Source organism: Callorhinchus milii, unplaced genomic scaffold, assembly GCF_018977255.1.
Source record: "Callorhinchus milii isolate IMCB2004 unplaced genomic scaffold, IMCB_Cmil_1.0 Scaffold8, whole genome shotgun sequence".
Taxonomy (NCBI): domain Eukaryota; kingdom Metazoa; phylum Chordata; class Chondrichthyes; order Chimaeriformes; family Callorhinchidae; genus Callorhinchus; species Callorhinchus milii.
Window position 1 is genome coordinate 17,558,823 of NW_024704749.1, and position 18,637 is coordinate 17,577,459.

The 18,637-nt window shown below is 45.6% G+C and overlaps 1 protein-coding gene across 1 annotated transcript; it reads right to left on the reverse strand.

The window, feature by feature from the left end:
• aif1l (allograft inflammatory factor 1-like) lies at positions 1-17,110 on the reverse strand. The gene is made up of 6 exons (XM_007900253.2): positions 16,848-17,110; positions 16,499-16,560; positions 10,241-10,307; positions 6,496-6,537; positions 5,446-5,608; positions 1-1,351 (listed from the first exon to the last, which is right to left on the reverse strand). Exons 1-6 carry the CDS (start codon positions 16,870-16,872, stop codon positions 1,264-1,266), a joined length of 447 nt encoding a protein of 148 aa, XP_007898444.1. The 5' UTR covers positions 16,873-17,110; the 3' UTR covers positions 1-1,263.
• Positions 17,111-18,637: the final 1,527 nt, after the last annotated feature.

Here is an 18,637-nt window from a genome sequence, read left to right on the forward strand (position 1 = left end):
TTCATTTAAAAACCTTTTAATTTTTGTATCTGAACATGTACAAAAGTCATTGTGTGTCACCGAAGATGCAGACTAGATGACGCAATCTTCCGTGAAAGTCAGCGTAATATACATTGAAATGCCTCGTATGATTTTTTTTAAATTGGTTATAACGTAAGTTAAAATATCTTCGTTTAGCAAAGAATCCAGGAAAGGTAGAGATAGAAACAATTTTTTACAACAAGGTCAGAGAGTGAATGAATTAATAATAATAATAATAATAATCCTTTCTTTTGATATAACATTTTATCACGTCGTTGAGACATCTCAAAGAGCTTCACAGGATCATACTGTAAAGTAGATTAACTGTGCATTTTTCGTGGGCGAAACGCAGCAACCGATTGCGCGCAGAAGTGTCCCATGAACGGTGATGGAGTGAGCAACAAATTTTTTTGGGGGGAGGGATTATTACTATTATTATCACCCTCCAAAAAAAAACTAAGTACAGTGAGGAGGGAGCACGATTAGTAGTGAGGGAAGTCCAACGCAGGGGGTAGTTTTGCACAAGCACCAGCATGGGCTCAACGTGCTGAATTGCCATCTTCTGTTGCCGTCGTTTCTCTATGATTCCATGACATCCCCAATTCTATTTAATGGAGTTAAGAGCTCCCACATTGAGCTCACTGGCAGCAGCGAGGCAATGCGTTGGTAGATATATACAGACATTTGTGGGAGTGCTGATTGAAACAGGAGCTTCAAGGCCAATTTCCCAATTGGACGCCCTTCAAAAAAAAATGATCCTTTCAGTTTCGGGTTATTTTTTCGCTTTAACAACAACTTGCATTTATATAGCGCCCTTCACGCAGAGTAGCGTCCCAGAGCGCTTGACAGTGATGGAGCCTGAGCCAGGGGGAGAGGACGGGGGGGGGGGGGAGGTGACCGTAAGCACAATCACTTCAGGACAGCTACAGCAGAATAGGTTTCCAAGTCGGAATGGAAACCAAATGTTCTGCTTGTACTTCCCTGTGGACGGAAGGCTGATCGACAGGGAGGAGTGTTCCTGTCACATCGGAGCATTAGCCGTTCAACAAATTGAACAGGTTTTCTTTTGTGCTGGTTCAGGGGGTCAGTTTTGGGATGCAATGGTTTGGGGGGCAGTTTGAGGTAAGTTGCTCCTGGTAAGAACAAGATAAACAGATGAGTATCAGACCACAGTATTTACAAAACCGAGAGAGGAGAGTTAAACTACATGCTGTAAAGCACCCGGCAGCTCCCAGGCCAGGCTCAGGGAAGGCTGGAGATATCTCTCTTGGCAGGAGGTCCTGCAGGTTTCTCGTCATTCCCTCCGTTCTTGCCCTCAAACATCATAATTCTGAAAAAAAATAAAAGGCAAGAAACAATAAATCATCTCTGGTCTTGTGGTCCCGGTTTTTAACAATATTATATCCTCGTATTCATTTGATAGAGTGCCTACAAACATTGAGAATTCTTCAAAGTGGCTTCACAGGATTTTACACTACAGTGTAGTGACTGTGTAATTTGCAGGCAGCCAATTTGTGCACAGCAACGTCCCACAAACAGCCACAAAGCGAGTGACCGATTTTCGTCTGGAGTTTGTTGACCAGCCCACCGGGAGAAACTCGCTTCTCTTTCCGAGTCGTGTCGTGGGATCTTTAGCATCCACTGACCAGGCAGCCGTAAGACTGGTTTAACATGTGATCCAAACAACAACACCTCTGACAATTCGGTGCTCCTCACCCCCAGCGCTGCACTGGAGTGTTAAGCTGGACTGGGAGCTCAAAGTATTCGAGCTGGGCTTGAACCCACAGCTGTGCACCTTAGAGGCAAGAGCGCTACCAAGTCAGCAAAGGTCTCACCAGTTCCAGAGTAGTCAGTGCAATGGGTTGCTTTGAAGTGTACAGCGCTTGTTAAGTAGGCGAATTTGATAGCCAATTTGTACGGGAAATATCCCACAAACAGCAGCGCGATGAATGACCAAATTCGGCTACGTGTTTTTGGGGGTGAATTTGAACGAGATTGGCCAGGATATCAGGTCACATTCGCCTCAAACCCCAGGTAAGGAGCTCGGTCTAAGCTCCCATTCAATTGACCGCTCCAATTCCAACAGTGTGAACGAAATGAGACGTTAAACGGAGTAAACTTGAGCCAGCTGGGAGGTTCGGTTGCCATGAAACTTGCCACTCCTGAGCCAGCCAGAGCTCCCCATTTATTGAGGAGCTGAAATGCTAACCACAATCTTGCATTGTGCATAGAGCGCGCTAGCATTCACTGCTGGATCAATGCACAATGAATGAACCTACACACTCATAGATAGCAAGCTGCCCCGCTCCACAATAAGGCATCTATTTTCCCACTATCCTCCTGGAATTTCTCCCCTATTTACATGCAGTTTGTGTAGGTTCGGAGGACGGAGAGAGAAAGAGAGAGCGTGTGACATCAGTGCTTTGCAGAGCAATGTATAGTGGGTTCTCTGTTCAGCCGTGGTCAGCAGGCAGGCTGCTCTCAGGGGTGCTTCCTTACTTCCTTTTGTTCCCCAATTACAGGCATCGTCTGGAGACCAAGTCACAGTTTTAAAAGCTGGTCCACCAGCCTCACACACCGGCTGATTGATGGGACCAAATATTTGCAGCTCAGGCTCCAGGCTAAAACCCAGGCTGCTTGTGTGCGCAGTGTGACAGAAAGGGAAACTTGCCATTTGTCACTCTCACTGTGTGAACCATTGCCTTCCTCATCAGCTGAGCCCTGCCTGGAACTGTGGTTGAGGCTGAGGCAGGATCCACGTTCGCTTGTTAGAGGGAATAATAACGATAAATAATAACCCTTGCGTTTGATACAGCGCCTTATCGCGTCGTTGAGACGTCTCAAAGCGCTTCGCAGAATAGAGTGTAAAGCCGATCGACTATGTTTTGTGGGCGAAACGCGGCAGCCAATTGCGCACAGCAGTGTCCCTCTAACAGTCGTGGATTGAGGTACCAATTTTTTTTCCCCCCCAAAGGGATTTGTAAACAACCTTGTTGTTCGTTGATCTGCCGATTTACTAAAAGCTGGGTTCCTGCTCACTGCTCGGTAAACAGAGTCGCGTGCGAGGAGTAAGGAAATTTGAGTAAGTTTCGCCCCGCCCGGGAATCGAACCCGGGTCCTCTCGCTTGCGAGACCAGTGCTCTGACCAGTAACACTACAGAACGAGATGAATCCCTGAAAAGGAGAAATATTAAATGATGAGGGGAAAAAGCAGGGGGGGAAAAAAAAAATAGGACCAAGCGGAGAGCTCTTTCGCAGGCTCGATGGGCTGAACGGCCACCTTCTGTGCTGTGCCTCTCGCTGATCCTGAGATGCATGCACAGTATGTGAAACATAAGTAAACACAGCTGCCTTGGGGCTCAAGCAGAGAGGGTTTCCGTTCAAACATGTCTGTCTGCTTTTGGCCAAGTCTGTACGCTAAAGGGTACCGACTGCAAGGATCGTTATCGTTAGATCTAGGGGATGCCACTTTGAGTTGAATCCTCAAACAGCAATATAAATAATATAGAATAATAATAATAGACAGCGCAACAGCACTCTGAGTGGGTACACACACACACACACATAGGCTGGGTATTAACTTCACAGTGAAGCAAGTAGGTTACACGTTACACGCAGCCCTGCCTGCAACTGTCACCGAGGGATTACCCCCCTGCACCACCCCCACCCATGTATGTGACATCCATAAATCTGAGGCTTTAAGACGTGTGTCAGTCCGGCTCAGCTGCTAACACTCCAGCTACTGGAGTCGTTTTGTTTTCCAAAAAAAATACTCAGCGGTTTTTTTTTTCCGCGTACGCAAGCTTGGAGGGTTAGAATAGAAAGTAAAGCAAATCGCACACCCCACCCCTGCCCCTCCCACCAGATAGACCCTTCATAGAAAACCGCCGGGGTTAAAGACGCCAGTTCCTGAGAGTTCATCGACTGAGAATGAAACCAGTTAATCTAATTGTTTTGTCAGATCAACTGAGTATTGAAGCCTTCAGCCACAGTGTATTGTGCTGAAGGCGCAGGGATTTCCCTTTCTTTTTTTTTGTTTCGCTCAAGTCCTTTGTCTTCCGAGCGTTTCCTACACGTGGCAAGCGGCAGCGGCTTGAAGCAAAGTGTTGCAGTAAGACATGCAGCTTTCAGATGCTTAATAAACAAGACACCCCCCCCCCCCTCCTCCCCCTTCGCTCCTCCATTCCCATATATGCGACATTCGTGAGTCTGAGGCTTTAAGATGTGCGTCAGCTGCTGACACTCCGGCTTTTGGTTCAGAAATTTGTGGGTTCAAGCCCAAGTTGGGGCTTTAATGCTAATAATAATCCTTGCACTTGATACAGCGCCTTATCACGTCGTCAAGATGTCTCAAAGCGCTTCACAGAACGTACTGTGAAGTGACCTTAAGGTCCAGCCTGACACAGCAACACCGCACCGCGGGGGGGGGGAGAGCACTGAGTTGTCAAGAGACGTGCGGGAGGCTCGAGAATAAACAATAACCCAGCAAACACACCGTTTAGGCCCGAAGGTCACGATATCCGATAAGATTTTTGTGCATACACCACAGAAGGAAAAGGTTCAGAGCGGTGAGAGCTGCAGGATATCTCATTGGATGTTGTACAGTGTGGGCAGACTGCCTATCTATACCGGAGCAGAATGTAATTGCTCCATACAGTACTATAGCTGAGAGAGGCGACTTGCACGTATTTCTCAATAAAAACATAAAAGAAAGCGGTACAAAGGTTGGCATCTACAATCAACTAGTACTTTCTTTGTGCCTTGGTGTCGGCGAGACACAACTGTTGACCCCGGTGTTGTGTCTGAATATCTTTGCCTGATTGATATCTGACTCGCATTGATCGGCTTGAAAAGATTCAAGGATGTTCGGCATTGCTGGCCCTTCTCGCTGTCTGAGTCTGTGACCATTTTACACAAGTTATGGCTGTAATACAAATTAATTGTTTGCTTCGTGGCTGTTTGTGGGACATCGCTGCGTGCAAATTAGTTGCTGCATTTGCCCATCCCACAAAGCACACAGTCACGTTACAGTAAAATCTCAATTAGCACTTTAAGATGCCCTCCCCACGTGAAAGGTGCTATATCAAATTCAAGGATTATAATAATAGTAATGCTTGCATTTGATATTATAATAATGTTAATAATCCTTGCTTATTATTGATATAGCGCCTTATCATTTGGTCGAGAAGTCTCAAAGCGCTTCACAGGATAGACTGTAAAGGGAGTAGGGAGGTGGGTGAGTTTTGCTGTCCTGTAGCTTCGTGAGGTTAGTACAGTCAATTCACTTTACAGTATTTTCTGTGAAGAGCTTTGAGACGTATCGAAGACGGGAGCAGGCGCAATATCGTGCGCAAAGATCATTATTATTTATTATTAGTTTTATGAGTGTCCTTTGGTCAGAACTGAAAGAGAAACGGAACTCACAGTTTGAGCACCCCCGAGCGCTTGCCCAGCATCATTGTGACAAAGTCCCGGTATGAGATGGTCTCACTGCTTCCCCCAGTTACTTCAGTGATCATCTTCTTCACCTCCAGGTGTGTTTTGGGAACGCCCAGCTTCTCCAGCATCTGCTTCAAGCTCATCAGATCTGCGTCGGGAGTGAGCAATTTGGTTTGATTTACTTATTTGGCTTCGGGCCACACAGCACACTCAGCATCTGATAAAGAAATGTCTCTTTCCTCCTCTCCCCCCCCCCCACCCTGTCTCTCCCCCCTCCCCGCACAATTGTGTGTGTCAACACATCGAATCTCACAAGACCGCAAGTGAAATTTGGATGAAGCAAAATACAAAGGGAACGTTTTTAAACGCGGAGGGTTATTGGGTCATGGAATGCCTGACCAAACACGCTGCTTAAAGCATTTGTCCAGGACAGTTTTTGAAAGGGAATTAGACAAATATTTGAAAAGGAAAAAAAATATAAAAGGTTGGTGGGTGGGAAGAAAGGGCAAGGGCGTGGGACTAAGTGGTTAGCTCTTTCAGAGAGCACAACACAACACAGGCAACATGCACTAAATGGCTCCTTGTGTTCTGTAAGTTTCTGTGAGTCCGAGTTACTTAATGTCTCACGAGCCCCTTCCCCTTATCGAGATTGGCAACACTGCCCTCGACATCGTTATCAGCCCGCTATCAGGACACCCCTCCGCCCACTTTCTTGCCCGCTCTGCGAGGCGAGTGCTCTAACCGCTGAGCTACGTGCGCAGGAGATTGCAGAAAGTTGGGAGGTGGGGGGGGGGGGGAGATAAGCCGAAACCTTGACAGGCCAACCGTGAACTGATTGCGATTCCCTTTATTGATAAGCACGCAGGTTAATCTTGCAGCGTTTGCTGAACCGGGAAGTCGAGCGTTCGAAAAGAATTCCAAGTTCTATTTGCACCGATTGCTTCCGGGAGAATCAAAGGCCAAACCGTAAAAGTTGAGGGAAAGTTCCGACTGCAAGCACGAGCTCCGCGACGATATCAAGAGAGCAGGACTCACCGATATCACCGTGGTCATTAAGGTCAAACTCCACATACTTCTCTAAAAGAAAAACACACACGAAAACATCAGCTACAAGTCAGCTAAAGTTAGACATATATAATTCCACCATAGACAACACCCCGCCTACGCAATTAGACCCACGCGGTAGTAGTATTCAGTGCAACAGCCTCCAATTACTTTACAGCTTCCCCTCTACTCTACATCAAGGGAAATTATAGCCTGTACAGCAGTAATAATTCCTGCACTTTCTATCAAAGCGCTTCACAGGAGACATCGTTAAAAGAAAGCGGTGGCTGTGCATTTTTCGTCACAGCGGTTCACTTGCAACTTAGCAGTTGACTTGTTCTCGCTATTCCTCCTGCCATTTTCTCTCTCGTTCCCCGCCTTCTTGAACAACAAGTTGCATTTATCTAGCGTCCTTCATTCGAGGCAGCGTCTCGGAACGCTGAACAATGGAGGACATGGCCAGACTTGGCAGTGAGTGCCAGCAGTCCATTTGACTGTGGGAGCATTGCAGTGGTATCCAACTACACGCAAGGCTTATGTTGTTGCTCAGTTTCACAAGTTAAAGCCACTCAGTCACCCGACAGCTATTTGTAGGTACTGATTCTCAATACGGCACCTCAACACATCCTGCTTTAAAACGCTTAATTATCGCCAATTAACAACTACCGTTGAAAGGAGGTCCGCGCAGCCAGAGGCACGTGTGTGTGTGTGTGTGTGGTGTGTGTGAGTGAGTGAGTGAGCGAGTGAGCGAGTTAGCATATGGCAGCCCATTCTGCCTTTGATCTGCACGAGATAGCCCTGACTATGTTCACCAAATGTGGGGGGGGGGCTACACTGTGTGAGGGGTAGCTATAGAAATGCAAGTTGTCGGTGGTGTTGTGTTGAGGGAGGGAGAGTGCGACTTTGCTGCTTTCGCGTCGGGAAGAGCAACACGACAGTAATTAATCCCAGACTGGTTTATTCCTCGATCTCTCACCCTCAAGAAAGGGTTCATCACACTTAAAGTGTTAGTCTAGCACCCGAGAGATGCACAGCCCATTGTACCTGGTATGGTTTTCTGAAAGCTCTCTGAAAGATAAACAAATTGTTTAGTACCATTTTCCTGCTTCCCCTTCTCTCTCCACCTCCCACCACCACCGTAAAACATATTAAAAAAAAATCATTTTTTTATTTCTTCTCTTTTCGGTGTTTGTCTTATTCGCAGAGAGAATTAAAGCTGCACTCCATCATGTAACGGACAAGAGGTGAAAAAGCATTTATTAAATGGTGCAATAATTAACAAACGATTCTCTTCCCTGAAGAAGGGGAGAAACTAAGACAGAGACCGAGACCCAAATTCTCCAGAAATCTGAAATATTAAAACGAAGATTAAGCCACGTGAAGTTTTCGTGCTCAAGTATTAAACATCAGCAAGGCCATAAAATTGCTCCGAGAAGTGTGAGGATCTGACTAGTTGGACGAGGATTGTGCAAGTCAGCAGTTCAGCTGAATAGACGTTCGAGTCTTGCATATCCACTTAAAGACGCCATAAAGTCAACTGCCAGACCCTTGAACTGAGAGAGAAGGCGTGCGAGTGTGTGTGTGTGTGTGTGTGAATGTCACTTCCTTGTATGATATAACTGGGATTATTTTCACTCTTTCCTGTTAACTTTGCAAACCCAAAGCCTAACAGGGAGAAGTGGTCCCACCTGGACATGCAGTGGGAAAGCTCGGGCTCTCTCTCCCGCTCTCTCTCTGACTCTCTCAACCATTTTGTAGCTTGAACTAATTAAGCAGCATCATTACCCCCGCTTCGGAGACCCCAAACCCTTGGCTCTCGCCGACCTGCGCCTAATTCTCTCCGGAATTAGGTAAACAGATCGCGTCCCTCCGGGGGAAGAGAGTCCGCATTCCATTCCAGACGCAGAGAAATTTCCACGTGTCGGTGTGGCTTTCGTATTGTGGCTTTCAATCAGGTTTGGAGACTCTTAAGCACGGCGATGGGTTTCCACCTGTAACAGATTCCTGGCTGACCCAAAAAAAAACTATAGTTTGATCACCACTCGTTCTCAGTTGGCAGGAGAGTTGGCTGTTTCTTTAGACCCTGATAAATAATAATCATAATCTTTGCTGCTAGAGTTCTTCCTAGTGATCTAGCGCCTTATCAACGACAACTGCAACAACAACAACTTGCACTTATATAGCCCGCCACCGCCCAGAGCAGCGCTCAGAACACTTAACACGTCATTGAGACATCTCAAAGCCCCCCCAAACAGCTTCACTGGGATACCAGAAATAGCCTGACGACAAGACCCAATTTGCTCCACTTGAGGTTCCAATTGAATTACACGCTGCAATGTCTCGGGCCAGACTGCCTGCTCTATCGCAGGACCTTTTGCTGTTGCGCTGGTTTTTGGTGCTCCAGAAAACTGTGAGGAAACATTCCGAAGTAGCTGCGGCTTATTTAAAAGTCTCGTGATCTAAGGCCTGTCGCCTTGCGTTCCTATTTACATTTGCTCAGGCAAGCGGTGCACAACCATGCCTCTGTCTTTTGGCCTGGTGATTCTGAAAATAGTTCGGGAAGCCAGAAACCGTTAAGAGATTAGGTAGTTGCAGATTAGCGAGCGGGACCCCGCTAATTGACCCATTTTATTATCTCCGAGGGCTGGTTTAACTTGTTGCGCATAAGCATGGAGTGACCCAGTACAGCACAATGCTACTGTTGTCGGACAAAATTGGCCCGGCTGACCCCGAGCGAGAAGCCGCACATAACAATACCATGTGGGGCTGCTGCCTGCCTCTGCGATGGGAGGGGGTATCCGTGCAAAATGTTTCCCACCTCCTCAGTCAGCGGCAAGTGAGGCTTAAAGGCAGATTGTGTTACGGGAACAAGCCATTCCTTTCACAAAGCGAAAAGGAGAGTTGCCAATTTTGCTATCGTCCCGATGTTTGAAATTCTTCCCAGATGATAACAGACTTGAAACGCCTTTGCAAACAATCCCTCCGTCTTTCCCCCATCGTTATATCTTTCTTCTTTGCTTCCCCCTCCCCCCACTTTTCCTCCCTTCCCTTACCCCCCCTCCCTCGCTTTCCCCCTCCCTCCCTTTCCTGCACTCCCCTTAACGTGTCAGGAACTCAGGCTGAAGGCATGGGATGAGCTTCAAGCTTTCTACCAGACCGAGCACTTTCTCAGTCGTATTTCCCCCCACCGCCCCCCCCACCCCTCAACCTTTTAAGGAATCAGCTGTTTTAATCCGCTCATCACTAATAGGCTGCAACGGCAGTGTGACATCTGCCCTGCCGCTTGAAGAGGTTACTTGGAAATGCTTGGAGAAGTGTGTCAGCTTCCTTCACTCACTGCCCGCAGAGAGAGAGAGGGAGCTCAGATGTTTCCCTATTGGGAAAATTCCTCCCTCTCTCTCTCGCTTTCAAACGCCTCCATGGCTTTGCCCCACGTTACCTCTACCACCCCAATGCGCTATCATCACTGGGAAAGTGTTCAAACACAATGTCCTTGCTCTTTGGAACTCCATTTCAGAAACCCTGCACCTTGCCCCCCACTCCTCTTTGCATTGAAATACACTTTAATAATAATAATAATCCTATGAGACGTCTCAAAGCGCTTCGCAGACTATACTGTAAAGTGAATTGACTGTATATTTTGTGGGCGAAACTCGACAGCCAATTGTACGCAGCAGCGTCCCACAAACAGTCGTGGATTGAGGCCGATCTCTTAGGATATTACTTTTGAACTTACTTTTGAAAGATTCCAGGTTCTCTAGGAGCTCATCCACATCGTTATATTTCTCGTCCTCCAGAAACTCCTGAAAGAGAGGAGAGCTCGGAGTATTAGGGTACGGAGATTTGATTTGGAATAGCCTGAGAATAGCCAAAAGAGAATCCAGTTACGTAACGATCAGAATAATAATCCTTGCACTTGACATTATGTCTATAACATCGAAACGTCTCAGGGAGCTTCCCAGTTTTTCTATTAAGTGACTGCGCATTCTGTAGACAGATAAAGCAGCCAATTTGCACACGGCAATGTCCCCCACACATCCATGGAGTGAATGATCACTTTTAAGTGGAGGAATATTAGCCAAGACACTGGGAGAAATGCCCATCTCTGTTCTTTAAGCTTGCGAGAAACGTGAAAGCCGCCATGTAAAATGTTGGGGTGTCCTCAAGGTCTTAGACTTAAGACTGTTGTCTTAGCAATGGTGCAGATGTTTGGAAAATCCTTCAATTTAATTCTTGAAGTCTGTAGTTCTTTGAAATAAAAAAGGCCAAGTTATCTTACTCGGATAATCTTGTGCTTCAATCTTGTGCTTCACGTGTAGAATAATAATAATCATAATAATAAATTGGTCATTCGATTCACGACTGTTGGTGAGACACTGCAGTACGCAACTGGCTGCTGGGCTGCACCCCCAAAATTTACAGTCAATTCACTTTATTCTGTGAAGTGCTTTGAGGCGTCTCGAAGACGTGATATGGTGCTACATCAAATGCAAGGATTATTATTATCAGTTTTGTTGCATTTACAGCTGAAGAGAAGCCAGGTGCACCGGACACATCGACCAAGCTCACACAGAAAACTAGGTCACTGTAATCTGTCATTGGAAAATGACTTGTGAAAAGGCAAGTTAAGCAGAAGGATTTTGAGCAATCTGACAGAAGAGTCTCCATAGCTTGTCCAGGACTTAATCCAAAGTATCTAGAGAATGTGTTTCAGCATCTCTCCCGCACTCCCAATATGAATATAGTAAGAGTCCTGTAGTGTAGTGGTTGGGAGAGGACAAGCGAGAGGACCTGGGTTTGATTCCCAGGCCAGGTGAAACCTTGAGCGAGTTTTCTTACCCCACATACCTCTGCTTTTCTTCAAGACATCTCAAAGCGCTTCACAGAATTGACTGTATATTTTGTGGACGAAATGAGGCAGCCAATTGCGCACTGCAGTTTCCCCCCACAAACAGTCGTGGATTGGGTGACCAAATTATTCTATTTTTTTTAAAAAAGGGATTATTACCTCTTGAAAAGTGATCCATCAATCGACTCATAACCCGGTTCCTAATTATTGCTAGGTAAACAGAGGCGTGTGTGTAGAGTAAGGAAACTTGCCAAACCTTTCGCCCTGCCAGGAATCAAACTCGGGTCCCTCTAATAACATAATATATAAGTAAAAGCAATAGCTGAAAAGGTTGATTAGCAGCAGAGTTGTGTTGGACTGTGATGACAGAAAGCTAAACACATGTCACTGTATGTTTTTCTTTAAAAAAACTCCTGAGGTACAGAGACAAACACTTCAGTGCAACCACATAAACTGATGTGTCTACCACACAGACAGGACAGGCTCTACGGGGAGGTCAAGTTTACACTAAGCTGCCAAGATACAACGCGCTGAGGTTTAACAGCCGGTGAGAAACGTGCCATTTACTCCCATTGACAACAGCGATGTTTCTGCTGTAACGCGGAGCTTTTTGTCCAATTGTCCATCTCTCTTTCTCTGAAAACCCACCAAAAATATTGCGCTACGGGGATTCTGATTTGTTCCCATTAATATTGGTTTGCGTGGCTCTGGATGGTGAGCTAAGCAGTGGCTTGTCAGGTCATTGAGAAGTCTCAAAGCGCTTCACGGACTATAATATAAAGTGAATCTCACAAAATGCATTTTTACTCATTGCATTGACTGCTTATCACCAGATGGATAAACCAGCAACTAAATTGGCTAATGCTGGGCAAAGCTTAGTCTATATTGCAGAGGTGACAATAAGCCGGACCCTTGTTCACCAAAGTACCAGAGTCTTATACAATGGCTCTCCGGTTGATAAAATTGCGTGCGGAGTGTGGAGTTCCTCAACTAAGGAAACGTTCTGCATTCAGAGCTCAAGGCTGACTCTAAGACGTCCCTGGACATCTGCTGAGTTTATTCAACATGCGAGCAAGCCCTCCGAGGTTCACGGCTTCACAGTACAGTCACTCCTCATTTACATTCTGTCCTGCGGTGCCAAGCTTTCAGAGGCTGGCTTCAACTCAAGATCCGTCCTCCACAAAGCAGTGCGTTTCCCCCCACCCTTTGTGTTCGAAGCCGGTGCCAGTGTAAGCACAACCCACCTCAGCCATTGGTTTCGCGCCAGCGAAACTTCAGATCCCACGCCAGCCTAATCTGGTGCTGCGTTCGAACTCAGAACCTCATCCTTTTAACCGCCCGCCACCCCCCCAACTCCCCACTCCAAAAAAAAATCCCCAGTCTATACTTGGTGCATCTCGTACCCTGATCTGATCACCGATCCAGTTTTAAAATGATTTGTTTCATAACCCAAATATTGATTGAAATGCGATTTGTGTGCCCCCGCGCTGAACGGGTTTGGATTAATAAGAATCCTTGGATTTGATACAGCGTCTTATCGCGTCGTCGAGACGTCTCAAAGTGCGTCACAGAATATACTGTAAAGTGAATTGACCGTATAATTTGTGGGCAAAACTTGTCAGCCAATTGAGCACAGCGGCGTCCCACAAAAACAGCCGTTTTTGTTTTGAAGGAATTATTGCACCCGGAAAAGCGATCCGCCAATCAACACACAACCAGGTTCCTACTTACTACTAGGTCAACAGAGGCGTGCGGAGTAAGGAAACCTGCCTAAGGTTTTGCCCTGCCCGGGAATCAAACTCGGCTTCTTTTGCTTGCGAGCCACACTACAGGACTTCTGCACGCCCAGACCCCAAGCATCAGCACGTAACACAACCTGGTCAGGTCTCCCCCGAGGCCAATCTTAATGAGTGTAGCAGAAATGTGAAGCTGCAACTTCAATACCTAAAAGTATTTATCTGTTCTACAATGCAAAGCGGTTTATCTCAACTCATTTCACTCCATAGGCAGCTTGCCAGCACTAATTGGGTAGCGTTCTTTCTTTCACTATTTTAAGTGGGGATTGGGTATTTCTGTGCGTTATGACAGACGGAACCTCCAATTAACAGGTTTTTCATGGGACGGTTCAGGTTCTCAGCACGAGTGAATGAACACCTCATTCTTACAGAGGCCGCGGCTCATACAAACAGACAAGATAAAGCAGCAGGACTTTATTAGCAACGTCCAGACAGAATTGGCAACCGCATGTACACACGGCTGACAGCAAAGATAATTATTGCTTTCAAGCTGTCTGAATAATAGGCATAAAAAAGTTTAAGGGGAATTTCCCCCCCACCACCCCCATCCCCTCCCCATGTATGTTTTGGGTGATTTCTGTACAGGATTTCGCAAGTTCGCAAGTGCTGTTGTTGTAGCATCCTGGAATGTTAATTAAAAGGTGTTATTTGACAGTCAGGCACTACTGCAAACCTGCCTAACAGCCAATGTCCCACACACAAAGTCAGTGCCAAGGATCCAGCGGACTTGTAGCAGCAGAGGGAAGGAAAACTGTTCACGGCAAGGTTAAAGGCTTTTTTCTAAATAAAAAGTCCACAGCAAACACAAACACGGAGTCCTGTAGAGCAGTGGTTAGCAGAACACTACGAATTGAACCCAAGCTGACACCTGCTCATAGACTCACAGAATATTTACAACACACACAAGGTGGCCAATTCCTGCTTCTTCCGGTACTTGCTTCCCCGCTGGAGCTCTCGACGCTAATCCCATTTCACTGCTCTTTACCCGTCATCTTTAATATTACTTTCGTGAAATATTGATCTAATTCCCTTTCATGTGCTGCCACTTGTGGTCAAGCAGAACAGAAAAAGGAGAATAGTTTGTGTTGCTGACACAGCAACATTTCACAGTCAGTGTTACCGGGGGTCACATTCTGATCAGCCCTGACTGCACTCCACTTTCTATCGTACGAGTGGCGCAACGACGAGATAGTACAAATACCACGCAGCTAAATCATGCATTTACTGTAACACCAAGTTGTTACAATGGATTATGCAATTCGGATTTAAGTCTCAAATTGTGACAACCTCCTGATACACAGCGCTTGAACGGCTAACGTTTTGCAGGGCATTTTCACCAGGAGAATACCTGTGTCAGCTCACCTTTAACCCAGCCTAGTCTGGCTTCCTTCAGAATAACTGCCAGACAGCGATATCAACGGCAAGCTTAGACGGTTAGACTCCGGCAGTTACCCCAACGCACACGCTGGGCTCCCCAAGCCTTGGCTTTTACTTGCTAATACTTTCTGGAATTAGGATGCCTCCTCTCCAGGGAGAGAGAGAGAGTGCGCATTCCACTCCGACAATCTACCTCTGTTCATTTCCACGTGTAGGTGGGATGCATAGAAATCTCAGCTTGGTTTGGACACTCTTAAACATGGTGATGGGTTTCCGCGTGCGTCAGACACCCAGCTGACCCCCCCAAAAATATAGCACCATATCACGTCATCAAAGCGCTTCACGGGATATACAGTAACTTGTATTTTGTGGGCGAATTAAGAAACACGAAGAAATTCAATCGGAGTCTGTATCTCTCTCTCTCTCTCTCTCTCTCAGTATTTCAGAGGTACAGTATTTTGTGCAGGTTTTTGAACGATTCTTAAAACTCCCGTCAATTGTGGAGTTGCTTTTCTGTGTAATCCTTCAAATAACCTACAGGAAAACGAGCAGGTCGTTCAAAACGAAGGGCTCGGTTTGAGAATCGTTCCCAAACCTTTCAAGTTCTTAAACGCTAAGGGAAAGAAAAAAAATCTAAATCTACACCGCGCAGTTAATGTTATTACAGTTTAAATCACTCTGGAGAGGTGACTTGTGGAGTCCTGTAGCTCAGTGGTTGCCAGCGAGAGACCTGAGTTCAATTCCAGGCAGAGGGCGAAACCTTGGGCAAGTTTCCTTACTCCACACAGAGCCTAATAATAATCCCTCCAAAACCAAAAACATTAATAAATTGGTCATTATCAATCTACGACTGTTTGTGGGACATTGCTGTGCGCAATTGGCTGCCGCGTTCGCCCACAAATATACAGTCAATTCACTTTACAGTGTGTTCTGTGAAGCGCTTTGGGACGTCCTCCCGACGTGAAAGGGGCGATATCAAATGCAAGGATTATTATTATTATTATTATTATTATTATTTATCGTTAGCGGTTTTCAGTGACGTGTCAACCGAACCAATGACACTGCCACTTTTTACATATGAATAGATGTTACTTCTCCAAATATATTTGAGCTTCCTAAGACAGCTACTTTTTTTTTTCACACACGGGTTGATATTTTGTGCACCAGGTATTTTGTCAAGCCATTTTTGAACAGTGTTATAAACAGCCACAACAACAACAACAACAACAACAACAAGAAATGCCATTTGTATCAGAGATATGAACACAAGCAATGGCCTTGCAGTGCAATAAAACCTTTTGATGATCACAGCAACAAAGTACTGTCATCCTGAATGTTGCAGTTTGCAATATTCCAGGGAATAGGCAGAGATTTCACATCACAGCAAAGCAATGGGCAGAATTTCTTGTTTCCATGTCAAAGTCAACACCCAAAAAAAAAAAAATCTGATGGCGCAAAAAAAAATAATAAAAAAAGAAGGTTTGGGTAAGATTTCATCAAATAATTGGTGGCTTCAACGTTTTTTTTTTTCACCTGTACACCTCATCCAAAACGTTTAGTTAGACATCAGAGAGAGAGAGAGAGAGAGATCCCTCCAAAACCAAAAACAATAATAAATTGGTCATTTTCAATCTACGACTGTTTGTGGGACATTGCTGTGCGCAATTGGCTGCCGCGTTCGCCCACAAATATACAGTCAATTCACTTTACAGTGTGTTCTGTGAAGCGCTTTGGGACGTCCTCCCGACGTGAAAAGCGCTATATCAAATGCAAGGATTATTATTATTATTATTATTATTATTATGGATGGAGGGAGGGAGGGAAGTGAGGGGTGGGGGGGGAGATCAAAAGGAATTACAAAAGGGAACTTTTAAAATAAAATTCATTCACAAAGCATTGAATAAAGATGGGGAGAAAAAAAAAACACACACTTTGCCAGTGTTTTGGGAGGAAAAGGTGCTTTTTTTCTTACCTTATTGATACAGTTCAGTCTCTCCTCCTGTTGAGCTTTGAGCAATCCGAATACTTTGCCTCCTGTGGAGGAATTCACATCGAAAACTTCACCACATTTGATGTAGAAAAAAAACACACTCATCGCAATCCATTGAGAGGCGACTAATCATTTTAGGCAGAAGTGAGACACAGTGTGTGTGATGGTTGCAACAGATCTGATCTTCTCTGCATTGAGAAAAGAATAATATTATATATATATAGAGAGAGAGAGAGAGAGAGAGAGAGAGAAAGAGAGAGAAAATATATTTCCAAAGATTTGATCCATTTAATTGGGGCTGGAAAAAAAGAGAGTGGTCTTTCCTTCTTACCTTGTACCTGTTGTCTCGAAGGCATTGTGTGAAGAGAGCAACAACTTGAGCAGAGCAAAGTGACTGTGTTTGGTGTGTGTGTGTGTATATATATATATATACTACACACTAAATATATATCTATAATTATTATATACAATTATATAAGCCCAACCACTGCGTGGGATCGTGCACCTCAGTCCCACAGACTGACAGACAGTCACTGTGAGTCGTTGCTTCGATAGCACTAACTAACCCCCAACTCACTCACTCACTCACTCACTCCCTCTGATGGAACTGGAGGAGCTCTGAGAGTCTGCAAATCAGCTGTGGTCCACACGCCCACTACTGCAGCACAGAGGCACAGCAGCCACACAGAGAGCATCCTCCACCTGGTGATGAGGACAAGTCTGCACTCACTCACTCACTCACACTCACTCACACACACATACACACTCACACTCACTCACACACTCATTCATTCACACACACTCATTCACTCACACACACACACACACACACATAATCAACACACACTCACTCACACACTCACTCACTCATTCACACACACTCATTCACACACTCACTCATTCACACACACACACTCACTCACTCACACACACTCAACACACACTCACTCACACACTCACTCACTCACACACACTCACTCACACACTCACTCATTCACACACACTCATTCACTCACTCACTCACACACACACACAATCAACACACACTCACTCATTCACACACACTCATTCACTCACTCACACACACACAATCAACACACACTCACTCATTCACTCACTCACTCATTCACACACACTCAACACACACTCACTCACACGCACACACACACACTCACTCACACACACACTCACTCACACACACTCAACACACTCACACACACTCAACACACACTCACTCACACACTCACTCACACACATATTCACTCACTCACACTCACTCAACACACACACTCACACATAATCAGCACACACTCACTCATTCACTCACTCACACACAATCAACACACACACACACTCACACACACTCACTCACTCACACTCATTCACACACAGTATCAGTGTCACACTGCACAGTCTGAAAGGTGAATTACTGTACTGTATTGCTTGCTCTCTCCCCCCCCCCCCCCACCCCCACAGCATTCACAATAAAAGCTGCCCATGTTTCACTCATTTTCTTTACAAGGCAAACAGTAAAGTACTGTGGCCTCCCTCTTTTTGGGGGGAGTGGGAATTGGGGTAGGGTGTGGGGAATTAATCTTTTGTTTAATTGTTAAATATCTAATCACATTGCAATACAAACTCTTGGTTGAACTCTTTTCTTCTTTTCTTCCCAGCAATCGACCCTTCTTCTCCTCCTCCTCCTCCTCCTGGTCGTGTCGTGTTACAGTCCCACAAACCTGTGATTGAGTGACCAATTTTATCTTTATTTTTCTTGGAGAAATTATTACCAATCCCCAATTAGCGATCTGCCAATCGACAAGCCAACCCTACTTACTGCTGGGTAAACGGAGGCGTGTGGAGTGAAGAAACTCGCCCAACGATTTGCCCACAACGGCAAATGCAGTTACAATAAACCTAAAAACTCTACTATTCCTGCTACGTTGCTGATTTCTGTTTGTTAGGTGCGGAGCGTGGGTTTGGGGAGGTCAGGGAGGTAAGGTGGGGCAAGACCACGGAAGAATTGAGGGGCGATATAGGCTCACAGAGCCCAGGATGGGAAAAGGACACGAGCTGCAGAGTTCTGGAGAGTTTGGATAAACCCCAGTTATCTCAAGTAGGCGT